Here is a 23,594-nt window from a genome sequence, read left to right on the forward strand (position 1 = left end):
ACTCCTGAATTACGTCATGTATCTACAATGCCTGGCTTGTACTAAATATATCATTTAATTTGTAAACTGTGATTCATCCATATCAAATGAACACAATAAATAAATTGTTTCATTTGTATCGCATGATTCATCTGTATTGAATAGACACCACTCAGAGTTCTGTTCGTATTGTGATGCTCTAGCTACTTAATGTGAGTCATAAAAGGCTACTGTATTTTGTGAAATTAAACCTAATTTGGGCTCCATTATTATTTATATCAGAGATTTTAAAATGCAACATTTATTCTGAATTATCCCAAAATATTGAATGATTATAGTGTGAATATTTTATTGAGTTAAATAAGACAGGGTTGGGAAAATCCAAGTTTTTGAGTTGTCTTTAAATTACAGGAAAAATAAAAAAATGAAAAGTCTTTAAATTTCTTCATACCCCTGTAGTTATTACCGGTAATTCATTTTAAAAAAAGACTCGTTTTTTTGCATAGAGTCTTTTTTTTATAAAGTGTTTCTACCCCAGTTCCCACAAGGGTCGGCAGTGATTGCTATCCTCGCGCCCTTCTATCATGTTGGCCGGAATTAAGGGTCAAAATGTTTTGAAAAAATGCAAGAAAGTTTGGGAAAAGTCTTGGAAATCATTTGGCTCTTGGTGTCATGGACCCTTTTAAGAGAACATCCTCATGTTGGTACAACCTACCCAGAATGCTTTACATAATAATTCCGTATTTTGATTAAATTATTAATTATTATTGTTAAGAAAGTGCCATTTTTGTATTATAGGTCATCACAGATCTTAGCCAGGAGAGGGAGTATTTGCAGTCACAAGTGGATGTTAATAGCATGCCTATTTCGCCTCCTGTAACCCCAGACAAAGATAAACAACATCATATTAATGTTGAATTATCTGATACCAAAGCCAAACTAAGAAGAATGAGACAAGAATTAGAAGAGAAAACAGAACAAGGAATGGAGTTAAAAGAGGAGTTAGAACAAGCCAATGCTTTATTACAGAAAGTCAAACAAGATGTAAGCATACTTCAGTTTTTGTCTCATTTGTTGTTGTATATACCATACCCCAAGCTATGTCTCATTATTATACACTTTGGCTTTGGCCAACATCCATTTGGAGACAATAATTCAAGCCAAGGACATTATTTGGAAAGAGGACAACAAGAATAGTAAGCAAGTTAAAGCAAGAGCCAAAAGGCAAACTTCTCGAGTTGAAATCAAAATTAGTGGCCAGTTGAGAAACTCAATTGTAATTGTCACCTATGAATTCTTTTATTGTTGATAACAATCTTGTTAGGATGTTATGACATTAAAGGCCAGTAACACAAAAAAATTATGGCAGAGGCCAAAAATATACTGAGAGAAACAAATATCAATATTTATCAGGTAATCATGTGACAGTTTTGACCAATAACATTGACTGCCTCATACTTAAGGGATAATACATAGAGGATCTCCAGTGAGTGACCGTGTGATACCAGATTTATCAAGCAAATGTAGCAATTTTCATATGTTCTGAGCTTTTGGCGATAATACAATATGTGGTATAAACAACATTATTACTATTATTAAAAGAAGATCTCTTTTCCAGAACATTGATTTAACACAGGATGCGAGAGCGGCCCGAGGATACCGAGATGAGCTTGACGTGTTGAAAGAAAAAGCCAGTAAAGTTGATAAGTATGAAGGTGAAATTCAAAGATATCGAGAGAAACTAAATGAAATGGAGTACCTAAAGAAAAGAATGGAGGTAAGTGACGGAAATTAAAAATGCTTGAGAAAATGGCCTCATGGGGGCGCTGTGCAACTAACAAATTGAACAAATTAGCTGGGAAAGCATAGAAAAATGCAGGGTTCTTCCCAGAAAAAATGCATAGTTCTGTAACTAATTTGCATATTCATTTTGCATAATATTTTGCATATCATTTACATACTTTTCATACATTAATTAATTAACAGAACTCATTTACAATTATGAATATTAATGAGCTCAAACAAAAACAAATCAATTATTGTTGCAATATTAATGTCCACTGTAAAACGTTAAATGAAACGCATTCGAAACGTTAAGCCAGAAATATGTTCACGAATTTCATGATTTTATTTACTCCAAAAACATTCTCCTTCAAAAAATCGACCACATAACTAATTAGCGTATTGTTGTAATTTATTATTCATACCATCAACTTCTAAAACGTTTACATTTACAGTAATGAACGAACAAATAAAACTTCAAAATGACCATTAAAGTTACGACGTGACATATTAAACTTACATATTAAATGTTATACACCGGTTATGAAATGAAAGTAAAATCTGACTTATTTTTATCGGGAGTGATTATTTTTGATCACTCGATCGCTTCCGTAAAAAACACAGACCCGCCATGATGATTGTGATGTATTAGTTGACTGGCATGTGTCCTTTGACCCAATGGGTCAAGAATGCCATTAACCAATCAAAATGCCAGTAGAATCCGAAGTTTTCTGAATGGTAGTGATCATAAAAATTACATTGTGGAGGTAAAGCAAAGTCGTAGCACGATGTGTTGGCATTGATTTCAATTGAAAACTGCATGATGGTTTTCGAAAGAGGCGATTAGCAATTTTTAAAAGGTAAAATAGGTAAGAAGAGTTTTTACATGATTCGCAATAACAATTAAAATGTATTTTATCACGCAATACTAAACACATTTTTTTTCTTGAATAGCGTAAACTGATCGTGAACTCCGCTTTGACCATTTTATATCGAGGTGGAATTGATTTTGAATTAGCTTTCAATCTAAAGACTGTGTCTATCGCTTAAAGTATTTACTTACAAACAAAGAGGTGCTAATTTCACAAAATTGACTATCTGCTACGTATCGTGCGACTAGGTCTATTGTTTACAAATTATAATCCACGACTGACTGGATGCGTGTCGGTCGGTACATAATAACAATCGGACAAAAGTCCTAGTCGGAAGCGTTTCCGTGGTGGTCACTAATTTTGAGTGTCGGTCGGGGTCGACCAGCGTGGCGAACAAACCTTTTGCACATCTGATATTGTAAAAGTGACCCCTGCTTTAAAAGGGTAGCAACAAATAAATAAATATTGGCATGTCAAATATGAAATCAAGCGCCGAGGTCGGAACACATAGTGCCGAGGTACCAAGTAAAGCGCCGAGATTCACAAATATAGCGCCGAGAGAACTCTGGATTGTATGTATATAAAATATATTTTGTTTTCACAGGAACTGAGAGAGGACAATCAGCTTCTTCACGATACAAAGACATTGTTAGAAGAGCAGCTGGAATCATCGCACAGAAAAGTAGAAAGGATGGTCCAACTTGAAGCAGATACCCTTAAGTATAAACAACATATATCAGAGTTAGAAGAGGTAAGGTCAATGACCCCAACTTTTATTGCATTCATGTCGTGTGTCATGTAATCACAGATTGCTCTCTCTGAGTTCTCTAGTAAAATTGTCATTTCATGTAACCTTTGACCTCATCATGTTCTTCATATTGACTAATATCACTTGTCATATAACTATGCACCGATATCTAAACAAACTCCATGGCTCTTTTGTCATCCTTTTTGTCAGTCCTTGTACATTTCTGAAAGGAGAGCGAAAAGTAACTTGGAACCAGAGTCAGCAGTCTCTGCACTTTGTCGGGTAAGATTTGTTGGTCTGGTGGCTGTTTGTAACGTTCTCTTGTATTTTATTTACGACTTGAGTTGAATGGTATAATTTAGTCACAATCCTAGTTTGTATCTGCATGTAAGCAATGTAACGGTTTTGGAGCCCCATTTTACCAGAATTTTATTTGACTGTTTTGTAATACATGTTACTGTATTTTCTCTATAAGAAGTGCTGATAAATATGTTTTTAATAAAGCCACATTTTCATATCTTTCATCATATTTGATCATATCTAAAATTGTTGTTGTGGACTGAAAAAAAGTTCTAATTTTCCAAGATAATATTGCTCTAGTTTGTTGAAAGGGGAAATTTGACTGACAGTGCATTTTCATATGCTCAGTAGATTCAAAACCTAAACTTAAACTCCTTCAAAATGAAGATGATTTGAATTTTTCTGAACATTACAAGACTTTTTCAAGTTCGTTGCATTTTTAATTATTTTAGCACATAACATTATCAGCGTCCACTTCTATGAGAGAAGGTACAGAGACAACTAAAATATATGCCATGTGACTGGATTATTAGTTTTATTGGTTAGAAAGTATGATTTTATTGAAAGTTATTGTTGGTGATGGTTGTTCTGACTTTTTCTTTTTCCATCATATTTTCTATCACTCGCAAATAATATTTTGTTCTGTTATGATGGTGTGTATTATTTTTATGATATAGTAAAGCACGTTTTTGGTCACAATGTTTTCCAGGGTGAATACATTTATTTTATTCCTATCACAGGTTTATTTGATAAGATGCTGGTTGGTTAACCTTTTGACCTTTAACCTTTTGAGCACAAAGTCAACTTTTGTCACCATTCACAAAATAAAACCCAAATAATTTCATCAAAATTTTGATCAAGACCTGTATAAAATGATTTCTAAAATAATTTAGAAACGGGAAAAATACACGAAAACAGGCAAAATGTTGCATAAAATCATGATGGGGAAAAATGATAGGCTCAAAGGGTTAATAAAGTTAATGCTATTTTGGTGTTATTTGGCATGATTTTATATCGCTATAAAGTACCTGTTTTATTATGATATGACCATCCTGAAATGACATGGCCGCCATTCTCTTAAAAATTATACATATTTTGAGTTGGCAACCTGGCTAATAGCTATGATTTTGTTAACCAACCAGTCTGCTTCATTGTCCTGCTTTTGTTTGCTTTATAATATTGCATATAATATCGTTTCAGGAACGTGATGGAGATCGTGAACGAATACGAGAACTTGTAGACGAGAATACTTACCTGAGAATTGAAGGTAAAGAAAGTATGAATGATTCGGCCAACTTATCTAAGGAGTTGGACATCGTCAAGAAATTAACATCACCAGGTAAGAGTAATCCAAATCTGTATCCAGAAACATGAATAATCATGTGACCATGCCTTTCATTCATTAGGTCATGTGACAATGCATATTCATTGCATCATGGGACCATATCTTTCATTGATTATACCATGTAACCCTATATTTTATTACAGCATGTTTCAATACATTTATTACCATATATCTAGTGATCACTTCTTTCATTACATCATGTGACCATGACTTTCATTACATCATGTGACCATGACTTTGATTTGACTGTGTGACATGACTTTCATTATGTGACCATCTTTCATGGGACACAACATTTGTTATGTGACCTAAGAAAACTGTGTGCTTAATGAACATTTTTTCCTCCAGTTGGCCATTCCCTGTCTACTGAGTACGGTGATGCTGCATCAACACAGATATTAAGACTAGAAAAAGACAACCAGCGACTGCAACATGAACTGGAAATGTTGAAGGAAACTACTCTTGCAGAAAACAACAATAAAATACTGGAGTTAGAAAAAGAAAACCAGAGACTTAGTAAAAAGGTGGAAAAACTACATACAGCTTCAACAAAGGACACAAAATGTTATGTGGAATTGGAACAAAGGTTCAATGAACTGCGGCGAGATAAGGCAAAAGTTGATCTCTCTGTTGATTCACTCTCTAAATCAGTGGATCGGCAGAGGAGAGAGTATGAAGCAGAAACTGAACAACTCACCCAAACCATAGAGATACTGAGACAGAGAAATCAAAAGAATGCTGACCAGAGGACCAAAGATATCGAGAAAGAAAATAAGAAATTGCACGGAACAGCTCGAGAAGCTACTAATAAACTGTCCACTTTAGAGTATGAGCATCGACAATTGTCAAAGAACTATGAACGACTCAAGGAGAAAGCAGACAAAATTGAAGAGCTGGAAAAAATAAACCGTGAGTCAGAAGAAGAAATTGAAAAACTTCAAAGCAAAATAGCTGCTATTACTCTGACTTGTGAGAAAGTTGATGCTTTAGAGCAAGAAAATTCTGATTTAGATGTGGAGAAAAGGAAACTGGAAAAAACGGTTGATACATACAAAGGTATGATAACTAAAATGGACAATACACAAAGTGAAAACATTACGCTTCAAGCTGAAGTACAAAAGCTACAGCGGTCAATAGAAACAATGAAGTCACATACAACGAGGTTGTCTCAGGTGGAGCAGGAAAAAGACGATCTGGACAGACAAAATAGACAATTACAGAAATCCCTCCACGCATTCCAGGCTAACCAAGAGAGGTACACTAAACTTGAAGTGGACAACATGGAATTAGAAAATGCAAATCAGAGGTTGCAGAAATCATTGGAGCTTGCAAACAGGAAAGTCGCATCACTCGAAAGGGACATACAGGAACTTGAACATGAGAATGAAAAGTTACAAAGAGAAATTGAGACTTTGAAATTATCATCTAAAAAAATTGAGGAACTATCACGCGACAACAAAGACATGGAATTAGATTATGCTCACCTAGAAAAAGACATGAAACACATGGAAAAGGAAAATAAGCGATTAAAGCAATCCATGGAAATGAAAGATTGTAGTTTAGAAGATGCTAATGTAAAAGTTACCAATCTTGAAAGAGATGCAAAGAGACTTCAAAGGCTGTTAGAGAAAAATAAAGATTCTAATGAAAGGCTGAAAGATATTGAGAAAGAAAACAACCAGTTGATGCAACAGGCAACTATAGATAAAAAGACACTATTTGCACTCAGAGAGGTAAAATTAATTACATACCTTACTCTAAAATACTTTATTTTAGCTGGAATTAGTTTTCGCTGAAAAGACTTTTTGGGTGTTTTGTATTGAATTTATTTTCACTGATTTTTGATGAGTTGAATGGTAAAGTATAGGGAAAAAGATATATTTGCTGGATTTTATTTTCACTGAATCATTCCTTCAGGGAAAACAGCGGAAATTAATTCTTAGTGAAAATAAAGTATTTTACAGTATTTGCTTGTTTACTAATGTATGTGCTTGTGTTGTATTGTAATGTATACTTTGTCTACTGTGTACTTTTGTAATGTATATTGTATACTTTAAACATACAATGTTGTTTTTATGTTCATGTGTACTTCTATTGAAAATCTGCTCATTGTAGAGCAAATATGATATACTGTATTTGGTTAATGGCTTAAATATTCTTCAATAAAAGTGAACAAGGGACATCTGTTTGACATTTCACAACAAAATGTCACCATTAATGTTAACTTTACAAAGGATACAAATACCTTCTTGATATTGAATGATGTGTCACATGTTTGTTATTACTCAGGATCTGGTCAAAGAGAAGATCAAGACACAGCAGATTAGCAATGAACTTGAAAAACTTTCAACTGAACTTCATAAAATAGGTCTGAATAAAGAAAAAATGTTGCATCAAGAGCTGACTGAGGATGAAGAGTAAGTTTCAATAACTCCTGTTACAAAGAAAACCAATTCTTGATTGTAATGCTGGGTCAGATTATGATTGTTAGGTATTGTCTTTGGTCATACAAAAATCAAATTAAATGTCCTACGAGTTTTCTTATGAAAAATGCTTGTACATGTATGGTTATGAATTATATATTTTTTTCTATAAAACACCAATGATTGCATATATTCTGTATTCACATTGGACCTCTGTAGAGTTTAATTTCGATCAGCATTTATGGGGATAACATTTTGCAATAACCATTATGATCTGCTATCTTACTGTGAATGAGCATGCCCCCAAACCATCAGTATTGCAATATAGTTCAATGTTTTGCTAACAGAAAAGCATATTTACATATAGTATAATAAATTAACTGATGTTTTGATTCAGTCGGTACAAGGCATTAGAAAATAGAATGGACGATGCATTGAAGAAAAGTCTTGAAGTGAAAGAGGAAAAAATACAAGCTCTAGAGACAAGGTTAGTACATAATATTTATAATGGTAAATAAGGGTAGAACTATATTTTGTAATGGATTGGTTTTCTGCATCATATTTTGTATGAGGAGGACCATTAAAACAAAATTTAGGAGATTCTCTGTTAACTACAATGTAGTCAAATGTTTATTTTGCCATGTACATCCATACATGAACAATTTTTCGAGGAAATGAAATATTGTTGCATCAAACTTGCTGACTTACACTGATACTGACTGACTGGGAAAGCATTTTGTTTTGTTTCGTTTGATCAACATCATGTATAGTCGATTTCTACCTGTAAATATTTTTTCTATTAAAGTGCATGTGCTTATGTAAATGACAGAGATGAGTTTGTCGTCAAAGAAAAACTTATTTCAATGATCTAGCATGCAATTTATTCAGTACTTCTGTTGGAGATGTACTTGTCATGAGCAAATACAGTGCGTGTTTTTGTGCTTTGCAATTATTGAATGTTCGTTCCACCTTTTTTTTTTTACAGATTGCAAGAATCAGTAAGTAGGAATCAAAAGTTAAATGAAGAACTGAGGAACCTGAAGAGAGATTTGGTAACCCTACAACAGAGACATGAAGAGGAACAAGTCACCAGTACCACACCAAGTCCTCCAAAAATAGTGTAAGATCTCATTGTTGAAATGTCATGTCTTATTTTTAGCTCCGCTATCGACTTTGTCGAGCGGAGCTTATCATATGAGTGATTGTCCGTCGTCCGTGTCAATGTTTTACATTTTCGACTTCTTCTTGAAAACTACAAGTCTGAATGCTTTGATACTTGGTGTATATGTACCTTGGGTAGACCTCTCACAGATTTGTTCATTTCATGATCATATCTTCAATTCTCTAATTTTGGTGAATATTTTTTTTCATTTTTGGTAAAAAGTGATATTTTCAACTTCTTGTTAGAAACCGCAAGTCCAATTGCTTTGATATTACATATATAGGTACTACATGTGGACCACTCTCAAATTTGTTCATTTCATAATGATATCTTTAATTTTCTAATTTTGGTGAATATTTTTGTCATTTTTGGTAAAAAGTGATACTTTCGACTTCTTGTTAAAAACCACAAGTCCAATTGCTTTGATATTACATATATAGGTACTACATGTGGATCTCTCTCAGATTTGTTCATTTTGTAATGATATCTTCAATTCTCTAATTTTGGTGAATATTTTTGTCATTTTTGGTAAAAAGTGATACTTTCGACTTCTTGTTAAAAACCACAAGTCCAATTGCTTTGATATTACATATATAGGTACTACATGTGGATCTCTCTCAGATTTGTTCATTTTGTAATGATATCTTCAATTCTCTAAATTTAGTGAATATTTTTGTCATTTTTGGTAAAAAGTGATACTTTCGACTTCTTGTTAAAAACCACAAGTCCAATTGCTTTGATATTACATATATAGGTACTACATGTGGACCTCTCTCAGATTTGTTCATTTTGTAATGATATCTTTAATTCTCTAAATTTGGTGAATATTTTTGTCATTTTTGGTAAAAAGTGATACTTTCGACTTCTTGTTAAAAACCACAAGTCCAATTGCTTTGATATTACATATATAGGTACTACATGTGGACCTCTCTCAGATTTGTTCATTTTGTAATGATATCTTTAATTCTCTAAATTTGGTGAATATTTTTGTCATTTTTGGTAAAAAGTGATACTTTCGACTTCTTGTTAAAAACCACAAGTCCAATTGCCTTGATATTACATATATAGGTACTACATGTGGACCACTCTGAAATTTGTTCATTTCATAATGATATCTTTAATTTTCTAATTTTGGTGAATATTTTTGTTATTTTTGGTAAAAAGTGATATTTTCAACTTCTTGTTAAAAACCACAAGTCCAATTGCTTTGATATTACATATATAGATACTACATATGGACCACTCTCAAATTTGTTCATTTCATGATGATATCTTCAATTCTCTAATTTTGATGAATATTTTTGTCATTTTTGGTAAAAAGTGATATTTTCTTCTTGTTAAAAACCACAATCATTTATGGTCAAAAATGATATTTTTGAATTCTTGTTGAAAACAGCAAGTCGCATTGCATTGATACTATGCATATTGTTCATTTTCTAATGATATCTTCTGTTCTTTAATCGAAATGTGCATTGCTAACAGCGGAGCTATCTCAGCCGAGAGGCTGCTTGTTTATATTGTGCTACAAAGTATCAAATATAGTATTAGAAACAATATTTGTTCCTGTGTGCGTTTTACAGGCGATCTGATAGTGAGCGTGTGAGTGCTAAAGAAATACTGAAGATGAAAGACCATCTTATTGAACTTGAACGAAATGTAAGTATACCATATTCGTAGTTTTATTCTTTATGGGTAATTAAATAATATTACCACAGCGTGACCTCAAACACACGTTGTAATTTAGTAGGACGCTCGTACTAATAAAACTTAAATTTTCAACTCATCCTAATGGTGGGAATCATTGCTACTTTACATTTGATTGTGTTCCAACGTGCTTGGGTTTGCAAAAATTTGTATTCGTTTTAAATTACTGTAAGCCATCTGTAAATTGAAACTCAAGCATATTCTAGAAGTCCTCAAATATTTATTTCCACAAATTTAGACCATAAATTGTTTGTAATCAATAAAGCTTTAGGAATGACCTCAGTGTGTAACTTTAAGCAGCAGTATTTTTGTTGATAACCATGTGTGTGAAAAGCTGTTTACTCTACAAATATATTGCAACTGTCAACATATTTATGTCACCAGTCCTGTTGAGAATGTTAAGAAGAGTTGAAAATATATTCTTGTTTAAAAATGTTGCTGGGCTGCCTCCAGTGACTATCACGAACGATTGATTGCCAAATTGTCCAAAAATGTACAGTTTTTGAAATGTATATAAATCTTAACAGTACTAGTATAAAGTAGCAAGGTGATATTATATTATGGTATTTATTTTCATTTACTTGTTTATTTTACAGAACGCTTCTCTGCAGACTGAAACAAGCAGTCTTCGTAACCAGAATGACCACTTACAAGGACAGATCAGCACTCTACAATCTCAAAATACCTCTTTGCAGTCACAGGTGACAAAACTGCATACACAGAACTCTGATTTACAATCCCAGAAAGCTAACCTACAGGTGGAAAACACCACTTTGAACTCTGAAATCTCTTCTCTCAAATCTGAAGTCATATCCTTGAGGAATAAAAATGCTGACTTAGAAGCTGAATTGGAACGACTGCGAGCCAGGCTAGATGAGCTTGAAGGCAGACACAAAAACTTGATAAAAGATCAAGAACAGTTACAGCGACTTCATGATAATCTTACTCAAGAATATGAAGCTCTGATTTCTGAGCATGGTTCATTGAAATCAATCCACAAGTCCATGAAGGTGGAGTATGATTCGCTGAAATTAAAACAGGACACTGTGATCAAAGAAAGGAAAATGGTGAATGATGAAAGAGTTAGTCTGAAAGCCGAAAAACAGTTGTTACTGCAATCAGGAGCAGATCCTTCATCAATTCAGTTGGAATTCAATAGTTTGAAACAGATGCATGAAAGATTAAACAGAGAATATAAAGATATTGAACATGAGAATAGAAGTCTGAAGTCGGATACAAGGTGAGATTTTACGCTTATCATCATCAAGTAGATGATCATGTATGAAAAAACTGTCATTACATAAAACTATGGGATATGTATAAGTATACAAGTATAAGTGAAAATGCAAAGATGTAAAAGTTAAGGTGTTATTCACAGTGGTAACAACTTTAATGTTACACGTAAATATTACAGATTGGTGTGTTCATGTTAATAAAATAAACATTGTATTTGCAGACAACTTAGTCTTGAAAAAGCCTCTCTTCTGGGTGAAGTGACAGATTACAAACAACAATGTCAACAACTGGAGCTGGAAATTGCCAAAATCAGCAATAGAACTGAAGTAAGTGTTTCTTAGAAAGAACTTAGAGGGAGAGACATTCTTAGGTATTGAACATGATGAAAAATAAAAATGTTTTTAACAGCTGTGTACAAAATATCTTCTAAATCTTCAGGTGTATGTACCTTATTAAGTATACAAATCATATGTAAATTGATGAGTTTGATATGTTTCAATCTTGACAGATTTTGACAAGTGAATTATATATATTCACTGTCGAAATGTCAAGAACTTGTACAAAAATTATCATTTAATGTTTGTCAAAATAAAGAAGTATTTAACAAACTACTACTAAATGCTAATTTAGGCTTTATTTTTAGAACATTTAATTCTTTCTTGGCACATTAGTCACATTTTTGTTCGAAGACACTAATGGCTGTTCAAGAATACTATGTATTGTGCCAAGCATGAATAGGTAAACTCTGTTTCAACTGTGAGCTGTTGAAAAGTGTTGAATGATTTTTCAATGCTTAGTTTATAATTCCATTTTCTGTTTTGTTTTATCTGTAGACATTTCAACAGTTAAATGCAAAGTTGGAAGAAGAAAATGAACATTTGATGGAGCAAGTCACCAAATTACTTGATAAAAATGCTGAACTGCATAAGTTTACTATAGAGAGTAAAGATCAGTACCATGAAGAAGAAAAACAATTCTTGTAAGTTGTCTTTACTGGCTGCCTCGTATACATATTACACATCCCTAACCCAGTTGCTTAGTAATTAGACACTCCTGTAGCTCACACCAAGACTTGTACAGAACAGTCTGTTCCTAGGCTTGTACAAGACTGCTGACTTCTAAACTTTTATAGGACAGCCCGCTCCGAGATTTGTACAGGCTGGACAGCCGGCCAACCATTTACTGGTTTCCTTATGTTTTATACTTAAATTATTTTCCAGTGATAAGATAAATGATCTTAGAAGACAAAAAGAGAAATTGGAACAAAAGATAATGGAGCAATACAAAACCTATACATCACCACCCAGAAGGTAATAATTAGCTTCCTGACTGTCTTTTAATTTAAAGTGATGTGGGGTTGTTTCCATCACTGTCATCCTGTTTTTGTTCTAATTTATGTGTTTGCATATGTGTTGAGTATGGTGAATCCTATGTACCAGGTCATCATGGGATAACCTTGGGAAAGTTCATTCTTAGATAAGGTGAAGGCTCTGTGTTCATTTGAAAACTTGTAGATTTGTTAACCAATCAGATGACATTTTTATTAGATTATTCGTTAGATGTGGTTGGTAACACATGTCCTGATTACTATATCCAAAATATGTTAGCCACAGGTTGAGGTGTCAGAGTTCGTTGTACCTACATATTTTAATAAAATTGATTCATAGTTGATATTATCATATCTCATTCTTAAATTGTTTTTAATTTCAAGCCTTAATTATAGCTCAGCTGAGGATGAAAGGTTTGCTAGCCTTCTTACTGCCACTAACTCCCTCATATTTAACTTTATGTATCCCTTATGACACATGCCTTTTTATTTTTCTTCCTATATCTCCTCTGTCTCTTCTTGCGGTGTTTGTTTTCAGATTCTGTCATTTATTCTTGGTTATTTATTTGTTTTATAATGTGTGCAATATGTCAGTAGATAAGCATTATATCTGTATTACTACACACTTGTGTGACAATGGCAGTAGATGACCAATATATCTGTATTACAACACACTTATGTGACAATGTCAGTAGATGACCATTATATCTGTATTACAACACACTTGTGTGACAATGGCAGTAGATGACCATTATATCTGTATTACAACACACTTGTGTGACAATGGCAGTAGATGACCATTATATCTGTATTACAACACACTTGTGTGACAATGTCAGTAGATGACCATTATATCTGTATTACAACACACTTGTGTGACAATGTCAGTAGATGACCATTATATCTGTATTACAACACACTTGTGTGACAATGGCAGTAGATGACCATTATATCTGTATTGCAACACACTTGTGTGACAATGGCAGTAGATGACCATTATATCTGTATTACAACACACTTGTGTGTCAGATCAAAGACTTTCGTGGTTGTGTGCTGTTTTGTATGTTCACAATGTTGACATGCCTTACTGACAACCCCAATTTGTACTCTTGGATTGGATTGTATTGTATCGTATTTCTTCTATTCTAACATGGCTATGCGCCCTCGACAAATCAGATCGTCAGATTGAGAAAAGTTAGTTCGAACATGGCTTTGTCAGCTGATCTTGATTGACTGTACTGCGATAAAACAAAAATAAAATTGAATAGATTGTTGCAAATGACACTCCCTTTATACATGGTTTTGAAGTCACGAGCGCGAACCTATACTTAGAACACATTCACGACACAAACACTCAAATTACAGTATAAAATATTTTATTGGCATAAGTGACACTCACCATGTCCCACCTAAACTGCACTACACAAGAAACATCGCTTGCGAACATAACAATGGGCGATACACACTCTGCATGGTGACACGGTGAGCACTCAGACATGAAAACAGTAGAATGAACACAAAGAGAAATAAATATTTAACTGAAATAAAAGCATGTAAAACGACATTATTCAAAAAACTATACTAGCCCTCAAATGATATTGTTAGAATTAGTAAATGTAGGTAGAAGCAGTGTGACTGCAACTACAGGTAGAAGCAGTGTGACTGCAACTACAAGGTAGAAAAACAGCGTGACTGTAGCTCTACAAGAACAAGGATTAGTAGGTAGAGGTAGCTCTACAGGTAGAAACAGCGTGACTGCAACGACAAAGAAATCAGTTAGCTATGAGGTAGAAACAGCGAGCACTGTAACTACAATGATATGAACAATGAGATATGAACCAGTATTGAGGATTACAATGTTTATCTTGGGGGGAAAATTGCCCACCTAAAAGCAAAGCCGGTGGTGACTGGGGATGGTGAAAAGTTCAAGTGAATTTTAACTCTGAGAAAATCAAAACACTGGACTAAACAACTGAACTGTTCAAGATGGCTACAAACTAAAGACTGCGTCACACGAAGTCACGTGATAAACAGTTTAGATTCATGTCATAAACACTGTTTAATGCATACACAATAAACATGTATTTACGACCCAAACACTCAAGTTACAGTATAAAATATTTTATTGGCATAAGGGATGCTCACCGTGTCCCACCTAAGCTGCACTACACAAGAAAAAACAGCGAACATAACAATAGGCAATACACACTGCATGGTGACATGGTGAGCATCCAGACATGAAACAGTAGAATAAACACAAAGAGAAATAAATAACTGAAATAAGCACATGCGCTACTAATAGAGAAAATACGGTACCTGGAAAACTACCTGCCTGTCTACTTGAGTGTTATAATATATGATAATGCCTGGTAACCTACCTGCCTGTCTACTTAGGTGTTGGTATATCATTGTTTTACCCTTTTGTGCTCAATAACTGGCTTTGTATCTAATTCCATTTTTTTCACTTTACAAAATGCTACTCTGGGGCATAGCAGCAAGTTAATGTGAGTTGATCACCTTCATATCATCTGTATCATATCCTATATCTTGCCATCTTGCATTTCACCATTAAGTGCTTCAAGCTTTAGACAGTCTAGTATTTATTTCTACTGCAGGCACTCCAGGGGATTCAAATTGAACTTGATGAAGAAAATTCAAAAAGTGAGTCTGTCTCTAACTTCACATTGCATATAACGAACATTGTTTTATGATATACAACCATGTTTCAGTTGGTTACTGATGATATGCAACCACGTTGCTGTGGGTTACTGATACTAATTTTATTTTTTGTTGTTGTAGATGCTCAATGAATATGTGTATTTTTTTCAGGCAACTCGCAAAGGTAAAGATCCTAATTTGAGTAAAAGTAAAAGTAGTGGGCTTGATATCATAGACGGTTCTGAGAAATCGGACACTTCTTCCCAGGGTTCGTATCCTGAGTCAAATGAAGGTGCTGACACATCAGCATTGATATATAGGCCAGGTAAGCATTAACTATCGTGTGTGGATTGGCATTGATATATAGGTCAGGTAAGCGTCAACTATCGTGTGTGGATTGGCATTGATATATAGGTCAGGTAAGCGTCAACTATCGTGTGTGGATTAGCATTGATATATAGGCCAGGTAAGCGTCAACTATCGTGTGTGGATTACCATTGATATATAGACCAGGTAAGCGTCAACTATCGTGTGTGGATTGGCATTGATATATAGGTCAGGTAAGCGTCAACTATCGTCTGTGGATTAGCATTGATATTTAGGTCAGGTAAGCGTCAACTATCGTGTGTGGATTAGCATTGATATATAGGCCAGGTAAGCGTCAACTATCGTGTGTGGATTACCATTGATATATAGACCAGGTAAGCGTCAACTATCGTGTGTGGATTAGCATTGATATATAGGCCAGGTAAGCGTCAACTATCGTGTGTGGATTACCATTGATATATAGACCAGGTAAGCGTCAACTATCGTGTGTGGATTAGCATTGATATATAGACCAGGTAAGCATCAACTATCGTGTGTGGATTAGCATTGATATTTAGGTCAGGTAAGCGTCAACTATCGTCTGTGGATTAGCATTGATATTTAGGTCAGGTAAGCGTCAACTATCGTCTGTGGATTAGCATTGATATATAGGCCAGGTAAGCATAAACTATCGTCTGTGGATTAGCATTGATATATAGGCCAGGTAAGCATCAACTATCGTGTGTGGATTAGCATTGATATATAGACCAGGTAAGCGTCAACTATTGTGTGTGGATTAGCATTGATATATAGGCCAGGTAAGTGTCAACTATCGTGTGTGGATTAGCATTGATATATAGGCCAGGTAAGCGTCAACTATCGTGTGTGGATTAGCATTGATATATAGGCCAGGTAAGCAACTATCGTGTGTGGATTAGCATTGATATATAGGTCAGGTAAGCATCAACTATCGTGTGTGGATTAGCATTGATATATAGACCAGGTAAGCGTCAACTATCGTCTGTGGATTAGCATTGATATTTAGGTCAGGTAAGCATCAACTATCGTCTGTGGATTAGCATTGATATTTAGGTCAAGTAAGCGTCAACTATCGTCTGTGGATTAGCATTGATATATAGGCCAGGTAAGCATCAACTATCGTGTGTGGATTAGCATTGATATATAGACCAGGTAAGCGTCAACTATCGTGTGTGGATTAGCATTGATATATAGGCCAGGTAAGCAACTATCGTGTGTGGATTAGCATTGATATATAGGTCAGGTAAGCATCAACTATCGTGTGTGGATTAGCATTGATATATAGACCAGGTAAGCGTCAACTATCGTCTGTGGATTAGCATTGATATTTAGGTCAGGTAAGCGTCAACTATCGTCTGTGGATTAGCATTGATATTTAGGTCAAGTAAGCGTCAACTATCGTCTGTGGATTAGCATTGATATATAGGCCAGGTAAGCATCAACTATCGTGTGTGGATTAGCATTGATATATAGGCCAGGTAAGCGTCAACTATCGTGTGTGGATTAGCATTGATATATAGGCCAGGTAAGCGTCAACTATCGTGTGTGGATTAGCATTGATATATAGGTCAGGTAAGCGTCAACTATCGTGTGTGGATTAGCATTGATATATAGGCCAGGTAAGTGTCAACTATCGTGTGTGGATTAGCATTGATATATAGGCCAGGTAAGCGTCAACTATCGTGTGTGGATTAGCATTGATATATAGGCCTGGTAAGCGTCAACTATCGTGTATGGATTAGCATTGATATATAGACCAGGTAAGCGTCAACTATCGTGTGTGGATTAGCATTGATATATCGGCCAGGTAAGCATCATCTATCGTGTGTGGATTAGCATTGATATATAGGCCAGGTAAGTGTCAGCTATCGTGTGTGGATTAGCATTGATATATAGGCCAGGTAAGCATCAACTATTGTGTGTGGATTAGCATTGATATATAGGTCAGGTAAGCATCAACTATCGTGTGTGGATTAGCATTGATATATAGGTCAGGTAAGCATCATCTATCGTGTGTGGATTAGCATTGATATATAGGCCAGGTAAGTGTCAGCTATTGTGTGTGGATTAGCATTGATATATAGGCCAGGTAAGCGTCAACTATCGTCTGTGGATTAGCATTGATATATAGGTCAGGTAAGCGTCAACTATCGTCTGTGGATTAGCATTGATATATAGGCCAGGTAAGCGTCAACTATCGTGTGTGGATTAGCATTGATATTGAATGCACTCTACTTGCTGCCTTTCATTGTGTCAATTCTGTGTTTTCTATGTTTGTATAATGATTCCACTGAGCTTAGTAACTTTCTTTGACAGTACTGTGATATTTTTCAATAACATTTTATCTCTTATGAATTATTAGTTCATTTTCCTCAAAATTTATTATATTTACTGGTTAACTGATGAGTGTACAAATTCAATCTGAATGAAACAACATCAATCATCTAAAAAAAAATCAAAATCAAAAATATTGAAAATCAGTGTAAGTGAGTATAAAACAGTTTATACTTGTATAATTGCATGATGTTCATTGTGGCAATAATTGGTGTTTATTGTTCGTGAATTATTCATTGGTAACAAAACACAGACTGGACATATAATTTTATAATGGCTGGCAATGTATTAGTATGGCACTGTGGTATTGCATGTAAATTACCCACAATTCTGCATAATGTCAGCATCAAATCTGATACAGATAGGAAAGTGAAATATGTTACTATATTTATCAGCTAAGTTGTATATTGTCATCACTACAATAAATACTGTCATGCTTTGCTGTTTGAATTTTTATTCAGATGTGCACTAGGATGTATGTAATATAAAATCTTAAGGGGGAATGAATCCATGAAACTGCACAGCTTTGGCAAAGCTGCTACTAGAGTTTATTACAGTACACATATTATGAGGTTATTACGAGAATACCTCAAAGTATGGACGAAACCAGTATAGTTGGAGTATCGACTGACGTGCAGCGGAGGTCAATGCATGACATACTGTCTGAGTGCATACTTTGTGGTATTCTTGTAATAACCTTATTATTATACATCTTTTAATTTCAAGGATACATCATGGGAATGCCGAAATCCAGAAAGTTTAGAACTGAATCAGCGAACATTGCATTGTGGTACTCCCATAATGCATCTTTGGTGAACAATAAAGGTATCTGCTTGGAAAGTAATCTTAATGTCATTACAAGTATGGTGCATTATGGGAGTACCGCCATGTTTGTAGGGCTACAGCAGTCTGAACGCCTTACTCCCCTATCTATATATACTAACACTTGGCCTACTATTCTACATGCCTAATGCAAAAACACAAACACTAATGCTCAACTTTAGTCTTTAGATTTTCATCACTTTCTCATTATCATGATTGCTACTTATAGCTATTCAGGTATCTTCTACTTTTGCATAAATGGACAAATGTTGATTGACAGTCACATTTGCTAATTAGAGTCTCTTATCACATGCATTGATGATTGCTTTGTTTTTTATACTAGGTGAACCACGTACTAGTGCAGATGATCTAGATGTTGGGGGTGTGGTGAGACGACGAAATAAGAAGAGAGATCCTATCATAATGACTGATTACAGAAAGTCACTACCAGCACTAGCAATGAGTGATTCCTCTCTTTTACCTCCGTACTGTAAGTAATAATTAGAACTGTCAATTCATGTCTTGTTGCCTTCATTTTGCATTCTCTGCAGTGTGGATTTGTCAACCAATTAGAGCTTACTTTACTGGAAAGTGATTTCTAAAACAACTTCTGATTGGTTGCTGTTCCTGTGAGATCTGACAGGATTTGTCAGCTATTTAAGAGTTCAAGTTATTGGCCTGTAAAAGTTCTGAATGGTTGCATAGGTAGTTTGGTCAGATGTGGTTGAGGGCGATATCATTCGCATCACATGTATACATGCTACCCATAGCACTTATAATTTACATGCAATATTTGTTGCATTAAACCCTTAGCTGTTAATAGTAGTCTATCCAGTGAAGATTTGAGAGCTGATGCAGAGTCCTTATCAAGTCAAGGATCCTTAGACAGACAGCATTCTGGTGGTCACAGACACGGTATGTCCCTGTAACTTAATTCTGTCTTAGTGTATTGAGTGAGTATCATTCTATTCTAACTGTTAGTTCGTCTTTCTGTATATATGTTTTGTCTTAAGACGTGTCCTACATCACCTGCTTCTAACAACCCTTGCACTCACTGTAGATATTGATGTAAACATTCATCTTGCTAACACTTGCTACACAGACTAAACTCATTATAATTACTCTTTCATCATCATCATCCAACCTATACACACTTAACAACTACAGTACATGAACGTAAGAACAGTTACGAGAAAGCTTTGACAGAAAAGGCTTCCAAGACTTCGAAAGATAGATGCAAGGAGAAAGAGAAGGATTCAGTGAATGAGAAAGATGAGAACACGGCATCTGATGATGATCCCACAATGCAACAGTCATCAGCTGTTACGGAGGGTAGGCCATATTCAAGTCAAGTCACCGTCTTAATGGCCGTTTATGTATTTGTGCATGATTTAAGTTTGCATGGTTTTAGTAGTCATATTATTATGGTTTAAGACCTTACATTCAACTGAAATGCTATTAAGATGAAGTGCTTCCATTTTATTGTTTTTCTAACAGATGATATTGACCAGGTTGAGGTAGGCAGAGTTATAACAGTGAGCATGAGTCACAGATTAGCAAGAATAATGTTACATAGAAGACACAGGATATGTAGGCAGAATAAATATAAAGACAAGATAGGTACAAGGGTGATAAGATATAGATAAGATTAGAAATATTGACATTATTGGTACATTGTGTGTACATAATAAATACATTAACAACATAATAGGTACATACCCAGGTAATAACTAGGTAATGAGATGCCACATGATAGGTAAATAGAAGTCACATTAAAGGTACATTAATATCACATACTAGGCATGGCACATTGAAGCCACGTGATAGGTAAATGGAAGTCACGTTAAAGGTACATTAATATCACACGTTAGGAACATTTAAGCCACATGATAGGCACATTGAAGCCACATGATAGGCACATTGAAGCCACATGATAGGCACATTGAAGCTACATGATAGGCACATTGAAGCCACATGATAGGCACATTGAAGCCACATGATAGGCACATTGAAGCCACATGGATAGCACATGATAGGTACATTGAAGCCATATGGATAGCACATGATAGGTACATTGAAGCCACATGGATAGCACATGATAGGTACATTGAAGCCACATGGATAGCACATGATAGGCACATTGAAGCCACATAATATCACATGATAGGGAACATTGAAGCCACATGATAGGCACATTGAAGCCACATGATGGGCACATTGAAGCCACATGATGGGCACATTGAAGCCACATGATGGGCACATTGAAACCACATGATGGCACATTGAAGCCACATGATGGGCACATTGAAGCCACATGATGGGCACATTGAAGCCACATGATGGGCACATTGAAGCCACATGATAGGCACATTGAAGCCAAATAATAGGCACATTGAAGCCACATAATAGGCACATTTAAGCCACATGATAAGTACATTTAAGCCACATGGATAGCACATGAAAGGTGCATTGAAACCACATGATAGGTACATTGAAGCCACATGGATAGCACATGATAGGTACATTGAAGCCACATGGATAGCACATGATAGGTACATTGAAGCCACATGGATAGCACATGATAGGTACATTGAAGCCACATGGATAGCACATGATAGGTACATTGAAGCCACATGATAGCACATGATAGGTACATTGAAGCCACATGATAGGTACATAGATTAAACATGATAGGTACATTGAAGCCTCATGGATAGCACATGAATGGTACATTGAAACCACATGATAGGTACTTGGATAGCACATGATAGGCACATTGAAGCCACATGGATAGCACATGAAAGGTATATTGAAGCCACATGATAGGTACTTGGATAGCACATGATAGGCACATTGAAGCCACATGGATAGCACATGATAGGTACATTGAAGCCATATGGATAGCACATGATAGGTACATTGAAGCCTCATGGATAGCACATGAATGGTACATTGAAACCACATGATAGGTACTTGGATAGCACATGATAGGCACATTGAAGCCACATGGATAGCACATGAAAGGTATATTGAAGCCACATGATAGGTACTTGGATAGCACATGATAGGCACATTGAAGCCACATGGATAGCACATGAGAGGTATATTGAAGGTATATGTGCAAGTTTTTAAAAGACACTGTTGAAAGTTAAGTTTAAGGTGAAAAGAAGTCATTGGGGCAAAATTACTGATTTTGAAAAGTGGGAAGTATATTAGCTAGTCATATTGGTGCCATGAAAGCTGCAGTAGAACTACATTTCCAAGTAATAGATGACTTTCACATTGAAATGTTTACCCTCATTATTTTCTCATCCTTTAATACTTTTTTCATAGTTCTGTTTTTTAATTATTATTTCATTTGTGTAATTCTGTTTTCTTTGACTTTTCTTTCTTAGTTTGTGTCATTTTATTTTTTCCATATTATTTGTATTTTATTCATAAAACATTTATAACAAAATAAGTATTGTATTTTGCATGTTTTCTTTTAGTTTATTCTTTTAGTTTTAGTTTAGGTATAAATAAAGAATAAACCACATGCTGATTCCCCATCTGTATGTCCTGCACAGGCCACTCTCCTTTTTATACCATCCGACCACCTTTCAATGATAAGACCGTCTAGCTTGGAACCTCCTATAAACCATCTGCCAATGGCAAAAAGACCCTCTAACTTGAAACCATATTCCAATGGCAAGACCCTCTAACTTGAAACCATATTCCAATGGCAAGAAAGACCCTCTAACTTGAAACCATATTCCAATGGCAAGACCCTCTAACTTGAAACCATATTCCAATGGCAAGACCCTCTAACTTGAAACCATCTACGAATGGCAAGAAAGACCCTCTAACTTGAAACTATATTCCAATGGCAAGACCACCTAACTTGAAACCTCCTATAAAACATCTTCCAATGGAAAGACCCTCTAGCTTGGAACATGCTAATAAAACCATCTACCAATGGCAAGAAAGACCCTCTAACTTGAAACTATATTCCAATGGCAAGACCACCTAACTTGAAACTATATTCCAATGGCAAGACCACCTAACTTGAAACCTCCTATAAAACATCTTCCAATGGAAAGACCCTCTAGCTTCGAATTTCTTATAAATCAGATGTCCAATACAAATATTTCATTTGTTTTTCTACAGACTATTCGTACAATCAAACAAATTTGAGTGCATCAAGATCAAAGAGTGGTTCTACAGATATGCTGCCTGACAAACCTAAGAAAGAAAAGTCAGGCTTACTATCTAGATTCAAAAGTAGATCACGAGAACTATTGGATGATAGTCCTAAACACCAAACAGTTTCCCCTCAAACCTCTCAAGTTGTGTCATTGGAAGAGTTCTTAGAAGAAGTAAGTTGAAAGAATTAATATTACATTGGTTACTTTTTCATCAGACAGTTTCAGTTTGTACAATGAACGCTGGATGTAAACAAATAACATGCATTTATAATTGTCATCTTGTAACCTGGCAACCGTGTACAATAAGATCAATGATTTTTTGTCTATTGGTAAAATACTAATTGCTTCACCATACATATTGTGGTGGAAATAT

At 35.1% G+C, this 23,594-nt stretch overlaps 1 protein-coding gene across 6 annotated transcripts in view; it reads left to right on the top strand.

Annotated features, from left to right (window-relative positions):
• LOC100371601 (girdin-like) overlaps positions 1-23,594 on the top strand; it is a 52,862-nt gene that overhangs the window by 26,490 nt on the left and 2,778 nt on the right. For 2 of the 6 annotated variants that reach the window (XM_085490867.1, XM_085490870.1), the window contains exons 6-25: positions 778-1,023; positions 1,598-1,756; positions 3,238-3,384; positions 4,882-5,020; positions 5,375-6,759; positions 7,316-7,443; positions 7,847-7,936; positions 8,435-8,569; positions 10,192-10,267; positions 10,912-11,555; positions 11,772-11,877; positions 12,385-12,530; positions 12,772-12,861; positions 13,263-13,292; positions 15,494-15,539; positions 15,708-15,861; positions 19,381-19,527; positions 19,851-19,952; positions 20,205-20,369; positions 23,184-23,392. In XM_085490867.1, the coding sequence (XP_085346993.1) occupies positions 778-1,023; positions 1,598-1,756; positions 3,238-3,384; positions 4,882-5,020; positions 5,375-6,759; positions 7,316-7,443; positions 7,847-7,936; positions 8,435-8,569; positions 10,192-10,267; positions 10,912-11,555; positions 11,772-11,877; positions 12,385-12,530; positions 12,772-12,861; positions 13,263-13,292; positions 15,494-15,539; positions 15,708-15,861; positions 19,381-19,527; positions 19,851-19,952; positions 20,205-20,369; positions 23,184-23,392 (4,344 nt within the window). The remainder of the gene's footprint in view (positions 1-777; positions 1,024-1,597; positions 1,757-3,237; positions 3,385-4,881; positions 5,021-5,374; positions 6,760-7,315; positions 7,444-7,846; positions 7,937-8,434; positions 8,570-10,191; positions 10,268-10,911; positions 11,556-11,771; positions 11,878-12,384; positions 12,531-12,771; positions 12,862-13,262; positions 13,293-15,493; positions 15,540-15,707; positions 15,862-19,380; positions 19,528-19,850; positions 19,953-20,204; positions 20,370-23,183; positions 23,393-23,594) is intronic. The other 4 variants (XM_085490878.1, XM_085490874.1, XM_085490879.1 and 1 more) reach the window with 4 other exon arrangements.

This window comes from Saccoglossus kowalevskii, chromosome 2, assembly GCF_978046115.1.
Source record: "Saccoglossus kowalevskii chromosome 2, keSacKowa6.1, whole genome shotgun sequence".
NCBI classification, from domain to species: Eukaryota; Metazoa; Hemichordata; class Enteropneusta; family Harrimaniidae; genus Saccoglossus; species Saccoglossus kowalevskii.